At 54.7% G+C, this 15,605-nt stretch overlaps 1 protein-coding gene across 1 annotated transcript in view; it reads left to right on the top strand.

The window, feature by feature from the left end:
• Positions 1 to 15,605, top strand: part of LAMC3 (laminin, gamma 3) — a 76,242-nt gene that overhangs the window by 6,025 nt on the left and 54,612 nt on the right. The window contains exons 3-7 of the mRNA XM_011931434.1: positions 4,110 to 4,276; positions 7,863 to 8,051; positions 8,129 to 8,246; positions 10,676 to 10,774; positions 14,126 to 14,262. Coding sequence (XP_011786824.1) covers positions 4,110 to 4,276; positions 7,863 to 8,051; positions 8,129 to 8,246; positions 10,676 to 10,774; positions 14,126 to 14,262 — 710 coding nt within the window. The remainder of the gene's footprint in view (positions 1 to 4,109; positions 4,277 to 7,862; positions 8,052 to 8,128; positions 8,247 to 10,675; positions 10,775 to 14,125; positions 14,263 to 15,605) is intronic.

The following is a 15,605-nucleotide window of genomic DNA, read 5'->3' as shown; positions in this document are numbered from 1 at the left end:
CCTGGAGTCACAGGTTGGAGTCTACACAGCTGGCTTCTCTGTTCTCCTCTGTGTTTCAAGGTGTCCCTTTGCCTGGAGCCTTCCTTCTGTTTTTTACCCTTCTTGCTGACAGTCTCGTTTGTCCTATAACGCAATGACAGCATACTCAAAGGTCTGCATACATGCTGGCCGTTTGCAGGAACTGGGCTCTTCCTGGTGAAAGCTCAAGTTTACCATACAATTATGTGAGGCTTCCTTGTTACTTTGAAAGCTTTCCCCCTGCCTCCAAGAAATTAAACTCTATTTTGCTGTGTGAGTAATTATGTGGCCCTTTCTTGCTGAGGCAGAGGGTGAAGGGTGAGGTGTAGGGGCAGGTAAGGTGTTGATTCTCAACATTAGTGTAGGGAGTCAGGTCTCTCTCTTCTACCCTCCTTTTTCCTTTTTCTCCTCACTTTTTCTCCTTCCATCCAAATTGGTCAGACCTATATTGGTCTGTCCTGGGACTGATTCTGAGCTTACAAATTGTTCTCTACTTTTTTTCTGCCAGCATATTGGGTAATTAATGCCCTTTCTTTCCAACTAATTGTCTTTCTTCCTTCCTTCCTTCCTTCCTTCCTTCCTTCCTTCCTTCCTTCCTTCCTTCCTTCCTCCCTTCCTTCCTTCTCTCGCTCTCTTTCTTTCTGAAGGAGTTTTGCTCTTGTTGCCCGGGCTGGACTGCAGTAGCGCAGTCTAGGCTCACTGTAATCTCCACCTCCCAGGTTCAAGCAATTCTCCTGCCTCAGCCTCCGGAGTAGCTGGGATTACAGGCGTGCACCACCACGCCCAGCTAATTTTATATTTTTAGTAGAGACTGGGTTTCTCCATGTTGGTCAGGCTGGTCTTGAATTCCCAACCTCGGGTGATCTGCCTGCCTCGGCCTCCCAAAGGGCTGGGATTACAGGCATGAGCCACAGCCTTCTTCCCCTTTCTAGTATGGGAATGTTACTGGCTCCTCTCTGGCCCCTGGTCCTGGTCCTACACACCCTTAGCACCCGTCAGTGCCCTGGGCAGTTTGTCTCTCCTCCAACATCTGTCCCCTCCAGGAAGCAGGGGCTGCCCAGGAGGAAGAGGCCCATCTCTCACCTCAAGTCTTAGGGCCTGTCTTGCACGTGGCCACCTGGCAGTGGGTGCCCAGGGAGGGCTGTGGGACGAGGGAGGCACGAACGTCTTCCACGTCAATGTTTCAGTTTTCTTTGAAAGGAAAGAGGAAAACAGGTGTGTTCCTGCCCCAGTCACATGGGGACGGCAGACACTGATCAGATTGCTCCCCAGTGAACACATCAGCCCGCGCCAGGATGACAAGGAAGGGGAGGAAAGGGACAGCGTGCGCCTGGGGTCGGGGAGGACAGGAGCTGGCGCTGCAGACGGGACCCGGGAGTGGGAAGGCTGGGGTTGAGGACCAGGGGACGGCCAATGTGGCTGGGTGGAGGGTAGGCGGGCAGACGTGGAGAGGTTGGCAGAGTGTCGGGGCCTGGGCGGGTTTAGCCTCACCTGGCAGTCAAGAGGAAGCTGCGGAAGGATTTGGTCAGGGTAGTAACGGTGTCAGGTTTTTAAAACACCCCCAAACCCCTGACAGCCAAGTGGGGTGGATAAGAGGAGAGAGGAAGTCGAATGTCAGGAATCAGGGCGGGAGGTGGCAGCTTGGACCAGAGGGCTGGGGTGGGGGGAGCATGGGTCTGAACGCGACTGAGGACGGAAACACAGCTCTGTGTGTGAACCATGGGCCGTGGGAGTGGGGAGCAGGGATGACACCGGACTCTGGGCCTCCACAGTTCAGACTCACTTGGGTGGCATTAGAGAGATGGAGAAGGAGGCAGCATGAGGCTCAAATGCCTTCTTTGGGTGTGTGAGCTCCAGGGAAGGTCAGGGCTCGTCGCTGAGAGCCCCTACGGCCATGAGGATCCCCCTGCTCCAACCTGCCCCCTTACGTGAGTCAGCGGGAGGAGCTCCCCGGGGAAGGCGGCCGTGAGCTCCAGTGCCTGCTGTCAGGGGGCTTTGGGCCAGAGGACATCCGGGTTCCAGCTGCCAGAGCCAGACCACCCTCAGACCGCAGCTGGCTGGGGCAGGCTACTCACGGCAGGGGACAGGTGGCCCCAACAACCTGTGTTCACAGTGGAGCCTGTGGGGTCTCACTCTCCTTTCCCGGGTCAGACGACGGGTTGCAGCACCCCCTCCAAGGCAGGGGCAGTCCCTTGTCACTTCCCTGGTGACCACTGTCCCAGGATTGCCTGGCGCCTGCCTCACCCCGAGAAACCCTGGGGTGCTGCCTGCCTAACCTGGGCCCTGAGTGGAAGCCGTGCCGTGTGCCCTACCACACACTGTGTCCTCATATCAGCTAAAGCACCTGGAGTCCCAACAGCAGTTGGCGATTTGTCAACACCTGCTGAGGGTAGAGCGTGGAATGTGGCTTAGGGGAGCCACCAAGTGGCCACAGAGAAGTGTCCAGGAGCTCAGGGTCCACGTGGAGTCGGCGAGGACGGGCTTCAGGTCCAGCTCAGCCACTTAGCATCTGTCAGTTCCAAGGCCTGAGCCTGATGCCTCCTGTGTGAAGTGGGGACACTAATGTCCCTCCCACCTCCGGTGAGGCTCTAGGGAGAAGCTATTGCCTTGGCCAGGGGCAGAAGCCATGGCCTCTGAACAGCTCAGGACAGGGACAGTGGTGGGGACAGGGACAATCACTCACAGGTTCAGGCTCTGCCAAACATGCTGCAGGCTCCCAGGGCACCCTTGTTCCTGCCTGATTCCACCCGTCTCTTGACCCTGTGTGTGGAATGGGGACACAGGCCAGGGCTGCGCTCAAAGATGCTGTATTCGCCCGTTCTTGTACCGCTGTAAACACCTGAGATGGTTATTATTTATTTATTTATTTATTTATTTATTTATTTATTTATTTATTTATTTTTGAGACAGAGTTTCACTCTTGTCGCCCAGGCTGGAGTGCAATGGCACGATCTCAGCTCACTGCAACCTCTGCCTCCCAGGTTCAAGCGATTCTCCTGCCTCAGCCTCCAGAGTAGCTGGGGTTATAGGCGTGCGCTGCCACACCTGGCTAATTTTGCATTTTTAGTAGAGACTGGGTTTCTCCATGTTGGTCAGGCTGGTCTCGAACTCCTGACCTCAGGTGATCCGTCCACCTTGCCCTCCCAAAGTGCTGGGATTACAGGCGTGAGCCACCGCGCACAGCTGACGGTAATTTATTAGAAGAGGTTTAATTGGCTCACCGTTCCACAGGCTGTACAGGAAACACGGCGCTGGCATCTGCTTGGCTTCTGGGGAGGCCTCAGGAAACTTACCACTTAAAATCATGGTGGGAGGTGAAGAAGGAGCAGGCCCATCACATGGCCAGAGCGGGAGCAAGAGAGAGAGCAGGGGACAGGGTGGGGTGGAGGGGCGGGTGCCACACGCTGCTCAACAACCAGATCTCACGAGAACTCACTCACGTCACAGTGCCGAGCGGGGAGGGTGCTAAGCCATTCAGGAGAATTCCAACCTCGTGATCCGATCACCTCCCACCCAGGCCCCACCACCTCCAACACGGGGGATTATAGTTTGACATGAGATTTGGTGGGGACACAGATCCAAACCATATCAGACATAGACTCACAGGGGATTTGGAGGGGCTCTGGGGCTGTCCCTGTTTGGGGTACCCTCTTTCCTGCCCTTCGGGACACAGGGATAGCTGCTGGAGGCGGTCCCCTCAGCCCCCCACACCTGCGCTGCTGTGACTGCCGGCCCACTCTCCGCTCGGGAGACTCCACTAAGGTGACTTCTTCCTGGGTCCCTCTCGGCCCCCAGGTGGGGCTCCTGCCAGGTAGAAGCTTTCTGTGGCGGGCACTTGCTAGCTGGTGGCTTTGGGCAGCTTCTCCGTGCCTCACTTTGCCCATCCATTATATGGGGGTGGGACCAGGCTGGTGAAGTTGGAATGGATTTGTTCCAGAGCTCACCAGCACAGTCAGTTCTCTGTTACTGCTGCCCCCAGGGCACATAGTAGGTGTTCAGTGAGGGCCAAGATTGAGGGTGGAGTCTGGCTCATACCTTGTCTGCCCTGCCGGCACCTGCGGGTCCCCTTCCTCCTCCCTGTCTTTTCCCAGGTGCAAGTGCAACGGGCATGCCAGCGAGTGTGGCCCCGACGCGGTGGGCCAGTTGGCCTGCCGGTGCCAGCACAACACCACCGGCACGGACTGTGAGCGCTGCCTGCCCTTCTTCCAGGACCGTCCGTGGGCCCGGGGCACCGCTGAGGCCGCCCACGAGTGTCTGCGTGAGTGTCACAGGGCATCAGGGACCCGAGGCTGGTGTTGCAGGTGGGGAAACGAACTCCCCCGAAACCTCACAGTGGTGGCTCCTCCTGGGTATGCCCGGGGGGCAGATCGGGGTCTCTCTGCTGCTGCAGAGATGAGGACGAGCGGAAGGGGAGCCTGGGGAGGGGGTGCGTTTAAACCTCAGTCTGTCCTCCACTAAGTAGCTCAATCTTGGCCCTCACTGAACACCTACTATGTGCCCTGGGGTCAGCAGTAACAGAGAACTGAGTGTGCTGCTGAGCTCTGGAACAAACTCATGCAGAGGCGCCTGTGGTGGGAGGGCCGGAAGGTCCCTGACTTACTTCTTTGTGTTAACCGCTCCCACCCTAGCAGTTAATCAGAACCAGGCTACCTCACAAGCAAGGGGTTGCTGACGGCCCACCCAGACTCTTCCACGGGCCCCCAGGCAGCCCTTTGGTGTCCCAGCCCCCATGTGATGTGGCTTTGACCACCTAACCTCAGAGAAGCACTGGAGAGAGGATGATGCCATCATGTCTTCTCCAGGGACACAGGCCAAGAGCAGGGACCCCCTGACTTCCCTTCTGGCTACGGCGCCGGCTGCAAGACCCGCCCTGTGCCCAGACAGCCTGGTTTCCTCCAGGCTCTCCATGCACAGCCACTGTTGCTGGGCGCCGGATCCCAGCTGGTGGTGGTGCTGCTGGCAGGAGCACATCTTCACTCACAGGCCCGCCAGGCTCGCTGGACGGGCAGCTTGGCCTCTGGGCCCCGCTGTCCTCTTGGGCCTGGGCCACTGGCGACCATAACCAGGGCTGGGGGCGGGGGAGAGCTTGTTCAGAGGGTGGGGTGCTGTCTGCAGGAGCTGCCCTTGCTGGCCTACCTCCACCAGGGAGTCCTGGGGCCAAGGAAGCTGTGCTGGCTGGCTTCCACCGTCCCAGCCTGCTGCTGTCTCCGCGGTGGGGACACAGCGGCCAGACTGCTTCTACCATGTCCTCAGCCCTGTGCTCACGTCTGTGTCTCTCAGTCAGCAGCCTGGGAGCCAGGGTTTCATGCTGGACCCTTCATCCCCACCCTCACCCGCAGCTGAGACAGCCCCGAGCCCTGGATTCCGCCCCGTCCGCATCGCTCCAGTCTGTCTAACTTCTGTCCATTGCAGCCGATGTCTTGGGCCTGGCCCTGCCTCCTCTCCCTGCACACCTGAAGTTTCCTCTTCCCTGTTCTCCATGCCCCCACCCCTCCCCTGCCTGCAGCTAACGCTCTTTTCTTTTTTTTTTTTTTTGAGACAGAGTCTTGCTCTGTCGCCCGGGCTGGAGTGCAGGGGCCGGATCTCAGCTCACTGCAAGCTCCGCCTCCCGGGTTTACGCCATTCTCCTGCCTCAGCCTCCCGAGTAGCTGGGACTACGGGCGCCCGCCACCTCGCCCGGCTAGTTTTTTGTATTTTTTAGTAGAGACGGGGTTTCACCGTGTTAGCCAGGATGGTCTCGATCTCCTGACCTCGTGATCCGCCCGTCTCGGCCTCCCAAAGTGCTGGGATTACAGGCTTGAGCCACTGCACCCGGCCAAGGCTCTTTTCTTGAAACAAGGCCTCACTCTGTCACCCAGGCTGGAGTGCAGTGGCACAGTCATAGCTCACTGCAGCCTCAAATTCCTGGGTGCGTTTTCCTCCCACCTCAGCCTCCAGAGTAGCTGAGACTACAGGCACATATCACCATGCCAAGCAATATTTTGTAGAGGTCGGCTCTCACTGTTGCCCCGGCTGGTCTTCAAACTCCTGGGCTCAAACAGTCCTCCTACCTTACCTCCCAAAGTGCTGGGATCACAGGTGTGAGCCATGGCACTGGGCTAGGGCTTTCTAAAGGACAAATTTAATAACATCCATCCCCTGCTTAAACCTTCCCACGGCTCCCCCTTTGCTCCCAGCTAACGTCCACTGACCACGGCAGCCCAGCTTCCCTGGAGCAAGCTCTGCTAGCCTCTGACTTCACAACTGCCTCTGCACTGCAGGCCCCCACTGCACAACGTCCCCGCTTCCCTGCCATCACATGACATGCCGCCTGCAGCCAGCCTCATGGCACACCCACCACCAGGCCATGCTTCTATCTCTGGAAGTGGGGTATCCCCTGGGCTTTTGCCCATGTCTGTGACGCCCTTCCCGCTTACTCTTCCTCTGCCTGGCCTATTCCTCACTGCTCAGCCTTCAGATTCAGCGTAGCTGTGACTTTTTTTTTTTTTTGAGACAGAGTCTTGCTCTGTTGCCCAGGCTGGAGTGCAGTAGTGCGATCTTGGCTCACTGCAAGCTCCGCCTCCCGGGTTTATGCCATTCTCCTGCCGGATCTCAGCTCACTGCAAGCTCCGCCTCCCGGGTTTACGCCATTCTCCTGCCTCAGCCTCCCGAGTAGCTGGGACTACGGGCGCCCGCCACTTCGCCCGGCTAGTTTTTTGTATTTTTTAGTAGAGACGGGGTTTCACCGTGTTAGCCAGGATGGTCTCGATCTCCTGACCTCGTGATCCGCCTGCCTCGGCCTCCCAAAGTGCTGGGATTACAGGCGTGAGCCACCGCGCCCGACCACAGCTGTGACTTCTTCTGGGAAGCCTTGTCCCACCACCCCAGCACAGCCGCAGGGGCCCCTTCTTTCGGCTCCCAAAGCCCCCTGCCTCTCCTGTCCCAGCCCTGCATCTGCAGGGGTTTTGCTTGCTTGCTTGCTGTCTGGCCTGTGGGCAGCATGAGGGCGGCAGGTGTATGTGGGTCCGCACCTTTCACGGATCCACCCCTGAGCTCACTCTGGGAGCCAACACAGAGCCAGTCCCGCACACAGACTTTTAAAAATGATTTAATGGGGAAATGAAAGGCGACTTGTGCTTTCTGTACCCCTGAGTGACCTCACACAATAGTGAGATTCACACTGTTATTATGGCTTGGAGGACCTACAGGAGATTTTGGAGTGAGCCATGCTGCCACTCCAGAAGGCAGCCAGCCTCTGATCAGTTCCCATCTATCTGGGTGTATATCCTGGTTGCCTGGGAGGGTCCTCTTTCTGCCCATTGTTTCGGTGTATTTACTAACAGTGTCCCGTTTGCTCTTAAGAGTGTCCTGTTTTGGCCGGGTGCGGTGGCTCACGCCTGTAGTCTCAGCACTTTGGGAGGCCGAGACGGGCGGATCACGAGGTCAGGAGATCGAGACCATCCTGGCTAACACTGTGAAATCCCGTCTCTACTAAAAAAATACAAAAAACAACTAGCCAGGTGTGGTGGCAGGCGCCTGTAGTCCCAGCTACTCGGGAGGCTGAGGCAGGAGAATGGTGCAAACCCAGGAGGCAGAGCTTGCAGTGAGCTGAGATACGGCCACTGCACTCCAGCCTGGGCGACAGAGCGAGACTCCATCTCAAAAAAACAAGAGTGTCCTGATTTGGAAAATCAATTGCAGTCTCTGACCTTGATCAAGCTGGGCCTGAGCTCCATTCTGGACCACGCTCTTGCCCTTCTCTTTGTGCTGCCTGCTCATTTAGCACAGGGAGACTGACTGGCACAGATGCCCCCTCCTACCACATCACAGGGGACTCACACACCTTTCCCCGCTCCTGCCCACAGCCTGCAACTGCAGTGGCCGCTCCGAGGAATGCACGTTCGATCGGGAGCTCTTCCGCAGCACGGGCCACGGCGGGCGCTGTCACCACTGCCGTGACCACACAGCCGGGCCACACTGTGAGCGCTGTCAGGAGAATTTCTATCACTGGGACCCGCGGATGCCATGCCAGCCCTGTGACTGCCATTCGGCAGGTGAGTGGGCTCCACATCCCCAGCCTCCAACCCCCGCCCCTCCTGGCTTCCACTGCCCTGTGCCCTTCCTCTCCCAGGCTCCCTACATCTCCAGTGCGATGACACAGGCACCTGCGCCTGCAAGCCCACTGTGACTGGCTGGAAGTGTGATCGCTGTCTGCCCGGGTTCCACTCGCTCAGCGAGGGAGGCTGCAGGTGAGGGCGAGGGGCGGCCTAGTATGGACACACTGCATGGAATGACAAGAAGCAGGAGGGACAGGCTGTGGGTAGTGCCTCCCCTCCCCATCCCTTCCTATCTGCAGCTACCTTGCCCTAATCCTGGTGAGGACTGGGGAGGCCAAGAGACAAAAACAGACCATAATGAGACCAGGCTGAGCCCTGTGGCAGCTCGGCAGATCTTGCGGGTGGAGGCCAGGCTTCCTGCAGGAGGTGCTGCATCAGTGCAGGGAGAGGGGAAGGACAGGTGTTTGAGGTGGGGCGGGGGGCCTCCGGAGGAGCTGTGGATTGGTGGGAAGCAGGAGTGGGTAAGGAGGAGGCTGAATGGAGGCTACAGCAGAAACACCTAGGCAGCCTGCATGGGGATTTGACTGTGGAGAAGGAGAGCAGGGCAGATTCCAGAGCCCAGTGCAAGGAGGAGCTGAAAGGACATGGTGACGAGGGGGTCGAAGAGGAAGAAGGGGTGAAGTCTGACCCTTGGGGTTCTCTGGACCTCTGGATAACAGGGCGTGCAGTGTGGGGAGTGGGGTGGGAGAGGCTGAGTGTCATCTGGGTACTCTGAGTCTGGTACCCAGTGGGACGGCTGAGGGGAAAGGGGCAGGGGCTTCTAGGGTCTGGACCTTACCCCAACACATTTGCCATCACTTGATTGAGAAAGTATACGGTGGTCACAAAACAAACAAAACAAAAAAGCTATGATAAATTTAGAAGCACTTTTTTTTTTTTTTTTTTTGAGACAGATTCTTGCTTTGTTGACCAGGCTGGAATGCAACAGTGCCATCTTGGCTCACCGCAACCTCTGCCTCCCCGGTTCGAGCAATTCTTTGCCTCAGCCTTCTGAGTAGCTGGGATTACAAGCGTGCACCACCATGCCCAGTATCTCTATTTTTTTTTTTTTTTTTTAAGATGGAGCTTGCTCTGTCACCCAGACTGGAGTGCAGTGGCGTGATCTCTACTCACTGCAACCTCCGCCTCCCAGACTCAAGTGATCCTCCTGTCTCAGCCTCCTGAGTAGCTGAGACTACAAATGTGCACCACCACACCCGGCTAATTTTTGTATTTTTTGCTAGAGATGGGGTTTCGCCATGTTGCCCAGGCTGGTCTTGAGCTCCTGGGCTCAGGTAATCCGCCCTCCTTGGCCTCCCAAAATGCTGATGACAGACATGAGCCACCGCGCCCAGCCCAGAAGCACTTTTAAGTGAACTTGCTTTGGTTAATAACAGACATCCTTGTATATTTGAAAGGCAGTAGAAACACGTTGGGGATATCTAGGAGATCTCTGATTCCTCGTAAAATATTTGGTGGTTCTGGGCATAAAACTGACCATGAGATGGGGGCTGGCTGTTTCCCTGGGGTCTTTCTGACCTCTGGACCTTTGCACGTGCCACACCTCCCACCCCTGCCCCCTCTCCACAGCCTGTGGCTCACAGCCTCCTGCTCATTCTTCAGGTCTCAGCTGAGGGGCCCCCCTCTCTGGACTCCTTCCCTCCCACCTGCCCCTCGCCTGTACCCCCAGGCTGAGTCAGAGGCCCTGCAGTGTGGACACAGCCTCTCGTATATCTCCCATAACACGTATCGTGGTACAGGGTCTGTGTGATCTGTCTGTCTACACTGGACTGTGGGATTCACTAGGGAGGAACCATGTCTTGTTAGATGAGTGGATGGATGGATGGAGGGAGGGAGGGAAAGATGCATGGATGGGTGAATGAATGGGTGGATAGATGGCTGCTGGACAGAAAGATGGAAGGATGAATAAGTGGATGGAGGAGTGAGGGGATAGATAGAAAGATTCATGGAGACCGGGCACGGTGGCTCACTCCTGTAATCCTGGCACTTTGGGAGGCTGAGGCAGATGGATCACCTGAGGTCACGAGTTCAAGACCAGTCTAGCCAACATCGTGAAACCCTGTCTGTACTAAAAATACAAAAATTAGCTGGGCGTGGTGGTGCATCACTGTAATTCTAGCTACTCGGGAGGTTGAGACAGGAGAATCACTTGAACTCAGGAGGCAGAGGTTGCAGTGAGCCGAGATCGTGACACTGCACTCTAGCCTGAGTGGCAAAGTATGACTCTGTCTCAAAAAAAAAAAAAAAAAAAGAAGAAAGAAAGAAAGAAAAAGGAAAAGAAAAAAAGAAAAGAAAAGAGATTGGTTCATGGATGATGAGTGAGTGCGTGGATGAAGATGGAAAGGTCCTGGATGGTGTGTGCTGGCTGGGCAGATGGGCCACTGTACCAGGGATGGATGGGTCACTTCCTTGGCAAGATGGGAACAGTAAAGCCAAGTAAGACTCCTGCATCAGCCTCACTCCTGATGTTGGGAGCCGGGAATGCTCCCTTCCTAGAATGAGCTGTTCCCACTCTGAAGTTGCTCATTGCACATTTTCCCCTTGTCCTGTCTCTTTGGCAGACCCTGCACCTGCAATCCCGCTGGCAGCCTGGACACCTGTGACCCCCGCAGTGGGCGCTGCCCCTGCAAAGAGAATGTGGAAGGCAACTTATGTGACAGGTGTGTGAGCTAATCCAGCAGTAAGCTTGCTGGAAGTGACCTGGGGGCTCACTGATGAGGTACCAAAGCTGTGGAGTGCAGGGAGGAGCAAGGGGCACAGTCTTCATGGACTTGGGTGACCTTGTCACCCTGTGCCCTTCCTGCAGCACCATGTATCTATCATACAGAAAGTTACTCAAAAGCTTTATGGCACTGTTTATGCTTTGATCCAACACCACTGATCATTCATAAGCTGAGAAAATACATGTCTTAGCTTAGAATCCTGAAAAGAAAGAGCTGGAAGAATAGGAGAGACCATCTAATCCGGGGATAGCAAATACATGGTGCTCGTACTACCACATGCTGTGGCAGACATCACTAATGGAGCACTATCACAGCCCTCCCCTTTCATACTCACTGCAGACATAGCTAATGGAGCACTATCACAACCCACCCTTTTCACACCCACAACAAAACATCACTCATGGAGTATTATCAACCCTGCCTTTCACACCCACGGCAGGCATCACTAATGGAGCCCTATCAACCTTTCCCTTTCATAGCCATTGCAGACATCACTAATGGAGCACTATCACAACCCTCCCTTTTCACACTCATGGCAGACATCACTCATGGAGCATTGTCAATGCACCCCTTTCACACCCACAGCAGACATCACTAATGGTATAACCATGGCAAACATCACTAAGGGAGAACTATCACAACCTCTCCCTTTCATACCCACAGCAGGCATCACTAATGGGGTACAACAGTCTTGGCCATGAGCCCTACTATAATCTCAGGATCCTTCTTAACACCCTGCTTCAGGAAGCCCCTACCCATTGAGCTTGGTTTTGAGCCTGTCTGCCATCTTTGCAGTCTGATCATGGTACAAATGGAGCATCTGAAGCTCTGCAAGTCAAAGGGGGCTCTCCCAATGCCATGAAGTTCATAAACTTCCTCTTTCAAGTGTTCAGGAGGCCTTCAAGCTCCAGCAGTGCAGCCAGCAGACAAACATGGGTTTAGCTCCTTGGGTACACACTATCTCTTCTTCCTGGCTTTGTGTCTGACATTTCCCAGAGCTGCTTGGAGAAGTGGCTGATTCTGGGGCTGGGACTAGAAAAAGACAAGATAAGTCCAAGGCGTCTTATAGTGCCAGGAAGCAAGGAAATGCTGAAAAACAGACAGACACAAACAAAACAACCCAAACCAGAGTGCAGGCCCATGTCAAAAGGACACAGGAGCCGACATGAAAGAGCTCTCGGGGCTGAAACAATTTGAGCAACAAAATAAACAACGATAGTATTGGATTATAACCCAGAGAATAAAGTCAAATCCACAAATCCATCCTGATGTAAATAGATGGTTGAATACATAAATAGATGGGGACGCAGGGACAAACCTTCCTTGCAGAAGAATTCCAAGTGATGAATGTAGAAATGAAGGAACTAGAAAACCACTGTTCAAACCTCACAGCGGTAATTGCTACAGGCAAGAGCTCATGAATGCTGACACTGGTGGGCAGAACTTTAAGGAAAGGGGGGATATTTGCATAGCCTCAAAATATCTTTTAATTACTTGGGTGGGTTGAACATCTGTCCATGGGTTCTTTGATACTCTTCCCTCCAGGAAGTCGAGCCTAATCCCCCTCTTTTTGAGACTGGGCTGCATTTAGTGACTTGCTGCTTTTTTTTTTTTTTTTTTTTTTTTTTGAGATGGAGTTTCGCTCTTTCGCCCAGGCTGGAGTGAAGTGGTGTGATCTCGGCTCACTGCAACCTCTGTCTCCTGGGTTCAAGTGATTCTCCTGCCTCAGTCTCCCGAGTAGCTAGGATTATAGGCGCCCACCACCATGCCTGGCTAATTTTTGTGTTTTTAGTAGAGATAGGGTTTCACCACGTTGGCCAGGCTGGTCTCGAACTCCTGACCTCAGGTGATCCACCCACCTCAGCCTCCCAAAGTGCGTGAGCCGGCTGGGCGCAGTGCCTCATGCCTGTAATCCCAGCACTTTGGGAGGCCGAGGTGGGTGGGTCACGAGGTCAGGAGTTCAAGACTAGCCTGGCCAACATAGTGAAACCCTGTCTCTACTAAAAATACAAAACTAGCCGGGTGTGGTGGTGTACACCTGTAGTCCCAGGTATTCGGGAGTCTGAGACAGGAGGATCGCTTGAACCTGGGAGACAGAGGCTGCTGAAATCACACCACTGCACTCCAGCTTGAGCAACAGAGCGAGACTTCGTCTCAAAAAATATAAAAATAAAAAATAAAAAAATAAATAATAGTTTTTTAAAAAGTGCGTGAGCCACCGCGCCCGGCCTATTCACTGACTTGCTTCTAATGATTGGACCGTGGTGATTGCACAGTGGAGAAGACTGGCAGACAGCACCCTCAGCAGGTGATGAAAGTCAGCATCGCTTGGATGTCATGTGGGTTTCCTGTGCTCCCACGTGATGTGACAAGAAGGGCACTTCACCTCTGTGTATGTCTTTCCCAAGCCTATAACCCTGGTCTAATCATGAGAAACATCAGGTATTCTAAAAATACCTGATCAGTGCTTTTCGAAAAGTGTCAAGATAGTGGCAGATATGGAAAGACCGAGACGTGGTGATAGGTTGGAGGAGAACAAGGATACCACTAAATGCAACGCCACGTTCCGGATGGGATCCTGCAGCAGAAAGCAGACATTAGAGGAAAAAGTGGAGAAATCCTAATAAAGTCGCTGGGTGTGGTGGCTCAAGCCTGTAATCCCAGCGCTTTGGGAGACTGAGGCGGGCGGATCGCCTGAAGTCAGTTCGAGACCAGCCTGGCCAATATGGTGAAACCCCGTTCCTACTAAAAATACAAAAATTAGCCGGGTATGGTGGCAGGCGCCTGCAATCCCAGCTACCCGGGAGACTGAGGCAGGGGAATCTCTTGAACCCGGGAAGCTGAGGCTGTGGTGAGCCAAGATCGCACCATTGCACTCCAGCCTGGGCCACAGAACAAGACTCTGTCTCAAAAAAAGAAAAAAAATCCAAATATAGTCTGGAGTTTAGTTAACTTAGTTTTGACAAACGTACTGTGGTAATGTCAGATGTCAGCATCAGGGGAGGCTGCCTGAAGCAGGTATGGGAACAATCTGTAATGTTCTTGCTATTCTTCTAGTTTTTCTTCTGAAAAACTTTTGTTTTTAAGTTTCGGCAGTGATTCTAGACTCTCATTGGTCCAGGTGGGATACCCTGGCCCCGCCCCTTCCTGGCTGATTTCTGAAAAACTTTTGTTTCTAAGCTTCTGCAGTGATTCTAGACTCTCATTGGTCCAGGTGGGATACCCTGGCCCCGCCCCTTCCTGGCTGATTCACGTGGCCCTGGTGGGCGTGTTCTGCCTCCATTGCAGATGTCGCCCCGGGACTTTTAACCTGCAGCCCCACAATCCGGTGGGCTGCAGCAGCTGTTTCTGCTATGGCCACTCCAAGGTGTGCGCAGCCACTGCCCAGTTCCAAGTGCGTCACATCCTCACCAATTTCCACCAGGGTAAGAGGTGCCCCCTGCAGACGTCTCCCAAGGGTCTGCTCCCAGCCTAGCGGCAGGTGGTCCTGCCCTGGGGAGATCTTGCACTGGTGGATCTCCCATTGAGGAGAGGAGCCACAGGGCTGCACAGCCTAGGTGGGGTCGGGGGTGAGATGATGGCTCCCCAGTGCCCACCTGCGACCCCCAGCTCCCTCCCCAGTCTCTGACTCTTCTCTTTATACTCGTGGTGGGGTTGGGGCCCGGGTACGTGACGCTTTTTGGATCCTGTAGGGGGAATTTCCACTCACCCCGTTGAGACTGGCTCCCTTGGTATATCTAAACACTGAGTAGATCTAAACACTGGGGATTCAGGCTCAGTCTCCTGGCCTCCACTTATTGAGCACCTGTTGTATGCCAGGCACTGCACTGAGCACCTCACATGCAAGGATTCTCATTCCCCTTTTAATGATGAAGTAACTGAGACCCACAAAAGGTAGGCCACTTGCCTGAGGCCACGTAATAGTTGTGAGCACTGGGTTTATCAGCTCCTGAGTTTTGCTCCTTTTTTGTTTTTGGACATAGGGTCTTGCTCTGTCACCAAGGCCGAAGTGCAGTGGTGCCATCACGCATAGCTCACTGCAGCCGCCACCTCCCTGGGCTCCCGTGATCCTCCCACCTCAGCCTCCTGAGTAGCTGGGACCACATGTGTGCACCACCATGCCCGGCTCATTTTTGTATTTTTTTGTACAGACGGAGTCTTACCATGTTGCCCAGGCTGGTCAAGAACTCCTGAGCTCAGGTGATCCGCCCACTTCAGCTTCCCAAAGTGCTGGGATTATGAGTGTGGGTGCCCAGGTGTGTTTTGCGCTTAACTACTATGGCAGCCGCTACCATGGTCCCTGACTCCACGTGGTACAGCCGCATCTTTAAAGAGGAAAGCAGCAGAGCTCGGAGCTCTGCATTAAACCAGAGGCTGCGTGGGCCCCAGCTATGTCCCACAGAGCGCCCCCCACTTTCTGCTTGTCCCCAGAAAGGAGCGAGGCATCAGCTGGAGCAGAACCTGAGGGCCCACGCTGGTGCGCCCCAGACATGAGGGCCGCGCGCCCTCTGCTGGATGCCGTGCAGAAAGCAGGACCGAGAGACGCGCGGACCAGGACAGCGTGTCTGGGTCCTGGGTCGGGGGGGTCTAGGGTGTTAGCGTTGGGCAGGACTCATTTTCTAGACCCTAAGAATAGTGTCATGATCTGTTTTCACTTTGGGCCAGGCACTGGGTGTGGCCGGCCCTTCAGGGGTATCGTCTCATTTTGTCTCACAGTTGCCTTCTCAAACTTTTTGGTCTCTGGATTCCTTCTTTTTTTTTTTTTTTT

This window comes from Colobus angolensis, unplaced genomic scaffold, assembly GCF_000951035.1.
Source record: "Colobus angolensis palliatus isolate OR3802 unplaced genomic scaffold, Cang.pa_1.0 Scaffold9, whole genome shotgun sequence".
NCBI lineage: Eukaryota > Metazoa > Chordata > Mammalia > Primates > Cercopithecidae > Colobus > Colobus angolensis.
The sequence above is the reverse complement of the archived record's forward strand: the minus strand, read 5'-3'. Positions and strand labels throughout refer to the sequence as shown.